This window comes from Syngnathus leptorhynchus, chromosome 5 (assembly GCF_054491065.1).
Source record: "Syngnathus leptorhynchus isolate UIUO chromosome 5, UIUO_Slep, whole genome shotgun sequence".
Lineage (NCBI taxonomy): Eukaryota > Metazoa > Chordata > Actinopteri > Syngnathiformes > Syngnathidae > Syngnathus > Syngnathus leptorhynchus.
Genome location: NC_141199.1, coordinates 6,335,868 through 6,344,584, shown reverse-complemented (window position 1 = coordinate 6,344,584; position 8,717 = coordinate 6,335,868). Strand labels below are relative to the sequence as shown.

At 36.9% G+C, this 8,717-nt stretch overlaps 1 protein-coding gene across 3 annotated transcripts; it reads right to left on the bottom strand.

The window, feature by feature from the left end:
- Positions 1–371: 371 nt before the first annotated feature.
- Positions 372–3,990, bottom strand: LOC147056550 (RIB43A-like with coiled-coils protein 2). Of its 3 annotated transcripts, none has more exons than XM_085912364.1 (3): positions 3,730–3,990; positions 3,578–3,672; positions 372–2,303 (listed from the first exon to the last, which is right to left on the bottom strand). In XM_085912364.1, exon 3 carries the CDS (start codon positions 2,216–2,218, stop codon positions 1,214–1,216), a length of 1,005 nt encoding a protein of 334 aa, XP_085768490.1. In that variant the 5' UTR covers positions 2,219–2,303; positions 3,578–3,672; positions 3,730–3,990; the 3' UTR covers positions 372–1,213. The 3 variants fall into 3 exon arrangements, with proteins under 3 accessions (XP_085768490.1, XP_085768491.1, XP_085768489.1); XM_085912365.1 differs by having other exon boundaries at positions 3,745–3,990; XM_085912363.1 differs by lacking the exon at positions 3,578–3,672 and having other exon boundaries at positions 373–2,303.
- Positions 3,991–8,717: the final 4,727 nt, after the last annotated feature.

Below are 8,717 nucleotides of genomic sequence, written 5' to 3'. Positions count from 1 at the left end.
TTTGACCATTTTGAATTAAAAGCAGTATCTAAATGATTAATCAATGACCCCAAATAAATATCGATTGATTTGTTAATCAATTAGTCGTGGATTAATCATTCCAGTCTTGTTATATTTTTTTCAGCGAAGCATATACTTTCCTGACTGAAAAGATTGGGATGGATAATAAAGATGACTAATATTGTGAATTTATTTTGTCACTATCTTATAACTGAGGAAAAAGACAGTGGCTAGTAGGAGAGGCAGAACATGGTATTAGCAGTACAAATCCATTGTGTGCTGTCAAAGTAGCTTCAGAGGGGCTTATTTTGGACACAAAGGACAGAACTCACTGGAGTCGAGCATGAAACCTCACTGAAGAAATTTTGTTACTCTTTAAAGTCCATTCCAGACGTTTCAGTGTTGCTCCACATTCTCAGTATGATGCACATATCAAACAATACCATTCAAAACACAACTAAGTTTAACTACTAGTATCCAAGAAGAGGGCAGTACTGAATATCAAACAGCACACGCTATGCATGTTTAAAATAGATTACAATAAATAAAATAAAATCAACTAATGGGTGAAAATATTACAATTTTTAATGCCACTTTGGAAGACCAAAAAAAAAATGCACCAACCTGCACAACTCCAGTATCTATAAGTGGTTCATTGATAATTTAAGGGAAAACAGACAATCATTCCAATTTATTTGTAACTTGCTCAAAGATATACAAAAGCATTTTTGATGCGCACAAATTAATCTGACATTTTAGTAAATAAAACAAAGCCTAATCCTTCAGCTCAAGATAAGTTTCTCTCCAACTGTCTCGCAGGAGCATTGGCACCATGAATGTGACTCCTGGCTGTTGTAGTACAATCAAATGTCAATCATTAAAGTCATATTTTCATAATTTTCCACTGGACCACTCCGCTACAGTCATTCTTTTTCACCATCATCAACAGCAACATTTGAATTCTTGTCTGCATTTGAAATGCTATTAAAAGTATTTTCGGATCATAGTTTGTAATACATATATGGCTCCCGGTAAATTTTAAACATAAACAATTTTAATCACTTTTAGGTAGGTTAATTACACCGATCATTTTTCTTTTAAACATATCGTTAGTCAGAGATGCAAGTAAACTTTTCTATAATATGATTCTGAATCTGCCCTTGTGAAATGATACATTTCCATTGGAATCTATGGAGATGTCTTCTGTTCCGTTTCAGCGACTGCAGGTGTTAAATTTGGCGAAGAAGCTTTCATCGATGCATCCTGTTTTAATGTCAGGTTTATTGCGTCTGTCATATTCAGCAGTGGTGTTGTTGTTGTAGTCCAGCTCCTGCCGTTGCTCCTTCTTCTGTCGCTCTTGCTGCCTCTCTATGATCATAGCCGTACGTGTGGTGTTGGAGCACCAACGGGCGTATTGTTGCATCTCTTTGATCCCCTCCAATTTTGTCATGGTTTTCTCCTGAACTTGAAGGTTCCAGAACTTTTTCATTTGCTCAGAGCTCTCGGGACGTGGCCTTCTATCAAAGGCGTGCAACATACCAGGTACCCCTGCCTGACTCGGCCGTATCTCTCTGAAGTCATCTCTGAGTTCCCGTTCGTACCGTTGCTTCTCTTCAGCCAATGCCTGATTGAACTCGTTCAGTTCAACTGCATTTTTTTTCCTTCTCTCTAACACGGCGTTTTCCAGTCCCTGAGCTACATTATCTATATGTACTCTGAATTTGTCATCGTTCAACCTTTCATTCTTTTGCCTTTCTTTCTCTCTGGCTTGCTCTATTTGTTGCTGGAGCAGCCATTCCCTCAGCTGCTCTTTCTGCCTGCATACTCGGTTTTCGTTGTTTGGGTCCTCGCCTGCCATTCCCGGAGGCATCATGTTTTCAAGTGGCTTCTCAGACTCATCCCGGTTCAATTTCTCCTGAATGGCACGCGCATATTGTTCCTGAAAATTGCTCTTCTCCGCTTCACATTTCTCCCTTTCTTCTTTGCGTTGAAGAAGATACGCTTGCTTGCTATCATGAAGGAATCGGGCGTCAAAAATGTCTTGTTCAAACTTTTCTGCATCTTTCCATTTTTTCTTGTCATCCAGCTGTCTGTCAAGGCTTTGCTTATCAATACCGATGGTTCTCAGTTTCTCGTTAAAAATTCTTTCTTTTCTTTGTCGCTCATTGTATCGGCGTCTTTCTAAACTTGCCCGTTCAAAGTTAGAGCCACTCCACATTTTGGCTAACAAAGGTAGTTTGTGTTAAAATGACCTTGCTTGACACGCTGATGTACGGTTCACTTGATTTCTGTTATGGCTGGTCCTGAAAAACACACACACAGAAAAACATACCACAAGATTTTCACTCAAATGTTCATGTGCTGAATAAGTGTCTACTTGCTGTAAAGAGACAAGACTGTACAAATATTTTAACATGGGACAATTAAAATATTTTAATCAATAAAATTAACCAATGCTTCTCAAAACATTATCTTATATTTTTGGCACATTGCCCATTCATATACTACTATACTATACTATACTATACTATACTATACTATACTATACTATACTATACTATACTATACTATACTATACTATACTATACGATATGATACGATACGATACGATACTATACTATACTATACTATACTATACTATACTATACTATACTATACTATACTATACTCATTCACTAAATGCATACTTATTTTGTGCTTAATGGTAATGATAAGGACATTGAACGTGATAAAATTCAATATATGCAGTATTATACTGCCACTATATTGCCATGAAAAAGTGTTTGCCCTCTTCTAAATTTATAGTTTTGCATAGTTTCACACTAAACATGCAAACAAATAAGAAATCAGGAAGGAGCAATGATTTTTTTCAAACCACACACAGTATAACTACTTTACAAATAAAGACTAAGGTTTAACTAAAAATGCTTTTCTTCCTCATGTTGTTTTAGTTTTTTTCATTTTTAAATCTCTGATGTCTTAAAATTGCAAGCTTGCACAGGTTGTGATAAGGAGAGCACAAAATCAAAAAACATCTATTTCTCACCTTGTGATTTGATGCAGTCTAACACGAAATACTAACAGTACTAGTGGGTTAGAATATGAAGGCGTGTCACACATTCCTAATTACTACTCTGCAAGGCTCAGATTATTTAAATTTCCTGAAATTATTTCAAATGAAATGATTGTTGACTGTCAAGAAATGAATAAAATTAAGGGTTTCTAGTATACTATAAAGAATAGATTCATGGAAGACAATCAATCTCCTGAATTGCTCATAATTTGTTTTGTTTTTCATTGGAATTAATAAAGTAGAATTCCAACTTTTAAAGTAACATAATTACAAGACACAAGTCCAAAAAGTTCCACTGAAATACGAAATACGCTAACAAAAATTGAAGCAGAATGCATTTTGTAAGAGCTTTTGTGGAAAATGACTTTTTGAATTTTGGTACTTGACGTTCCAATTTTCAAATCCTTTCAACTGTTTTGTAGGACTAAGAACACTTTTTGTTAATTGTATGCAATCCCAGAATGTTACCAATTCAACTTGTCAAGTGTAAGTAAGAGCTTATACCTTCCTGTTCATAAATGGAACTACAGGAGTAGTTGTCTTGTTAACAGTCTAACATCAGCAGTCCATGTGGCACTTGTTTTCTTGAAAAATACACCCTGAAAAGTTTTTTAAACATTAGCATTCATAAACAGCCATCTTTGGTTCTCAATCACCTGTTTTTGTCTCACCACAGGCAACAGTGTTGTCATAGCCTCCTTTTTTGTTGAAAAAAAATAATTATTTAAAATAAACCCGCTAAGTCCTGGAACTTTCTTGATATAACAATAGTAAAGCTATAAATGTTCCACCTACAAAATCGTTTCTTTCTTTTACCCCCTGCTTTTCTACTTAATCCATAAAATCAACACAACTCATCCCATCACCTTCAAACTCAAGGAAATTCACTGTCAGCCCTTTTGCGTAAAAGACTGACATCATCCTTTGACATAGCCCTGAGTGCCTAACTCCCCAGATGAACTCATCCGTCATGTACTGTTACAACTTGTCATCATAAAGTTTTCAAAGTAATACATCATCCAGAGTAAGTACAAAGGATGTCATCATTGAAAAACAACATCATGACCTCAAGGTATTTGCATGGAGACAAATGTGAAATAATTAAAAAAAAATGTTTACTATATTTTGTATCACGGATTTACAGTAATATCAGATGCGATGTTAATGAAAACGTGTCTCAGCCTGAAGATTGCTGACATTCGATATAGTAATTTTGTGATTCTTTTTAGTGCCCCCTTTTTATTTGGGCTTTTTATTGTTGTATTTTTGTTGTTGTTCAGAATGCTGTCGTGTATTTTATGGATATTTGAACAGAGGCTGTGATGTACCAAAGTCAAATTCCTTGTTTGGCACGCTCAAACATGGCGAATAAAAACTCTTGAATCTTGAATATTCTGTTCACTGTAAGCAATACTGCAAAACTCATATTGTAAACAGCTCTTCTGTTATGCACGACTTGGCCACTGCGAGGCAGTTTAATATACTTGTGCAGACAAACGAAGAACTACTCTAGTCTAGATGACTGTGATCTGAAGTGAAGTGAGATTATTGTTTGCAGAAAATAAATAATATATATCTGTAGGTATTGTCTTGCTACATGTTTCTCACTGCTTGTGATTTAGGGCTATACAAATAAACTTGACTTGACTTGACTTGACTTGACTTGACTTAAGGCGCTTGTTTTCAACTGGTTTTGTCAAAGGGACCTTCATTATAACCAAGAAGTAATTTGGGGACCACTGCTTTGGCAGAATGTTTCATTTTGCACCGAAGGAGGATAGACCAATACAGGCTATTTATTTGCACCTGTATGTCTATTTGGGGAATCCCAGCTACATTTGACATCATTTAGATGGGTAAATACTTCACAAATTTAGCTGGAAAGTAAATTAATAGAGTTACAATTATTTTCCATTTCAAAATTTAGCAGACATCCTGCAATACCGCACCGGGCCACCGGTTGACAATCCCTGCCTTAACGCATAACATAATCGTTCGGCTGTCTATGACGTTTACTATCATGCAATAGCACTGAAATAGCAGACTTCAAGGTTTTACATTTAATTTAACAGTAACCATTAACTGAGAGTGTCATTAAACAACTTGGAGCCTTTTTTGGAGGGGAGGTCACTATGCAAGACTGCTGCTTGTGATGTAAGCAGGGGGAAGTCCACTGCTTCCCTACGCACTCACATGCAGTGGTGGGAGTCATGTTACAGTAATATATTCTTTGAGGCGGTAAATGAGTAAATGTTGCTGAGTTACTGAGTCTGAGAATGCATTGTAAGACCAGATGTCACCAGTAATGCTGGGTTGGTTTAAAAATCAAAATTGTACAGTATCATATAATCTGATACATTATTTAGATCTGTGAAATAATCAAATGTCAGTTTCTTCACATCTTCACAAATTGTTAGATGCAATGCAAGCTAGTAGCAACAAGCTTTCGGAAACCCAGAAGAGGAATGTCTATTGAGTAGATCTGGGGTTTTCAACTGGTTTTGTCCAAGGGACCACCATTATAACCAAGAAGCCACTTGGGGACCACTACTTTGGCAGAAAATTATTTTATTTTGCACCGAAAGAGGATAGACCAATACAGGCTATTTAGTATTTGCATTTGTATGTCTATTTTGGGAATCTCAGCTACATTTGACATAATTTGGATGGGTAAATGATTCAAAAATCAGCTGGGAAATAAATTAAGTCTAAATTGACTTGAAGATTGAGCCCACCACCTTCAAGGTTGAAGTCTATCACTCTATAAATGAACCACGCCACTTGAAGCTTTGCTTGGAGAGGGGGGCACCCATTCAAATTTCTACACTTGGTGAGTACCCCAAGAAGACCGAAAAAGTAAATTGATGCTGCCATGAATGGCGCTTTCAATGACCACTCACACAGTCGGAAAACTCATTAACCCCTGTTATCGTATCATATTGTCTTCGCGCAAGATATTGAAATTTATTTGGCTCCCAGTAGGGCCTGGTAGCGCCGTTCGTGGTGAATTTTTAGCCTGACTTTTTCTGTGTCTTCTCAGGAGTATTTTTAGTAAGTGGAGAACATTTGAACCTCCCTAAGCAAAGTTTGGAGGTCAAGAATAAAGTGACATTTATTTTTTATTCTTAAGGTTTGAAAAAGCAAAACTAAAACTATTGTTTTGGTTTTCTGTCTTTTGTACAAGGAAAAATAGGGCAAAAAGTGTGACTTTTTGGATAGTCCAGCACGCATTATTTGCTTTTACATTGATTCCTATGAAAAACGTTGCTTCTACTTACAAACGTTTCTACTTACAAATCCTTACAAAAAAGTGTGACTTTTTGGACAGTCCGGCACACATTTGCTTTTACGTTGATTCCTATGGAAAACTTTCTTGTATTTACAAATAATTCTACTTACAAACCCGACCGCAGATCCAATTAAGTTTGTAAGTAGAGGTACCACTGTACAAGGTACACGAGCATATACTACATATAGGTAGATCATTCTGATTTTATCATTTTATCAATTGCTCACATGCTGGAAAAAGTACTTGTCATTCACTATCAAGTGGCACGTGACTGAGAAACATTTCACAGCACGTGAATGGAAATGATATTTCTCAATCATGATGTTCTTTCCCTCATGCCTGTGCATGGAACAAAACTAATAATTAACAAAAACTACAGGAGACCCCATTCCTAGGAGACGACACGCAGCAAACACCGGTACATCATAGAATACGTCAAAAAGATTTACATCTTGAAAGCTAATCATTCTGGAACGTCACAATTTAGTGTTCCGACTGGGGAAAGTGAAATGCATGATGTCACGTTTCAACCCCATGAAAAATGGAGGAAGGAGAGAGATTAGCATTTTCAAGATGGAAATCCGTGCTATTAACATGGGAGAAAAAACATTTAATTGACAACTAAAAAGTACCTCAAAAGTAATAGATCCAATCCGATGTGATGCGATGTGATACAATACAATATAATACAATACAATACAATACAACAATATTATATTGTACTTATATCGTACTGCAGTGTCTATGTATCGTTGACACATACACTGCTGCTGTCATTTTGCTCAGTCACATTACCGGATTTTTGAAATATGTATATCGTAATTTTCGGTCTATAAGTCGCGTTTTTTTTTCTTAGTTTGGGTGGGGGGGTGACTTATACTGAGGAGCGACAAAAATTTTCAAATTTCCCAAAAAAAAAAAAAAAAAAAAAAAGGGAAACCGCGATAAACGAACTGGGATGTAGCAAGGGATTGCTGTAATTTGAATTTCAAGTGACGTCAGCAGCGCGGCAGTTGTTTACATAAAGGACAAAGATTTGATCACGGGATGAAGAAGATGACGAAGGGCCCCACGTACTATCGGCATCATTAGCGGCTTTGTTTGTAAGTGACACGGAGGACGAAGAGTTTGAAGGATTTAATGATTTGGAGTGACACAGAAGGTTTGAAAAACTATTATGGCTTTTACGCACGACCGGTCCGACTTGACGGAGGTCTCTTTCACCTCCGTGGATGGAAGTCTGCCACCTGGCGCTCGGACATGGCTCATGGACATGGGGCTCGGACATGGCTTTTACGCACGCCCGGTCCTATTTTATGGAGCTCTCATCCACCTCCGTGGCTGGAAGTTCAGTAGTTGTTCTCTCGTTGAACTCGTGTTTTATTAGATAAAGAGACATTTACCAAACCCACATCTTTGCTTGTACTTTGTTAACGTCAGGGCCCACGCGCAGCGTTGTTGACAAAGGACGAGAAATTTGATCGATGGATTTAATGATTTGGAGTGACACAGATGGTTTGATAATATTGTTGTAATATGATAGTTATTTGAAATATACTTTATATATCGTTATATGGGTCTGTGGAATAATTAGAAATGCAAATCACGACGAGTCCGACGGCGCGCGTACGCGACATTGTTTACATAAAGGACGATCGATTGATTTAATGAATTGGAGTGACACAGATGGTTTGATAAACGTGTTATTTATGTAATAGTTATTAGAATAACTCTGAATGTTACGTCAGGCCCGTTCTCAGCTCTTCGTTTGTGTTTATGTCACGTTAGCATACCTATCGTTTCGCCTGTTGTTGCTCGTTCATGTCTGTTCTTGGTGTTGGATTTTGACGAATAAATTTGCCCCAAAAATCCGACTCATACTCATACTGTGACTTATACATGTTTTTTTTTTCACTTTATTGTGCATTTTATGGCTGGTGCGACTTATACTCCGGAGCGACTTATAGTGCGAAAATGACGGTACATATAATTGACTTTTTTTTTATGTGTCCTATGATGCTGTATCAGTTGCTTTTTGCAAACTAATGTTCTCTTGAAATGCAGTTTAACCGGCATCATCGGTTGTCACTGCTTTGTCACATTTGTGTTGTACAAACGTTTTCTGCAGCTTGTTTTCACAATGTTATACAGACAGTTTTACATTAACCAAAAATCAGACACTAAAGCATCATTGCAGAATAAGCTTCAGTGATCCTTAACAGCCCCTTTGACGACAAATAGTTTCTGTTCCAGTCGATTTCACCCTGAGGGAATATTCAGTGGCAACTTTTGATGCATAAAAAAAACTTTACTTTAAGAAAAAATTTCTAATAAAATAATTGCTTCATTAGAAAG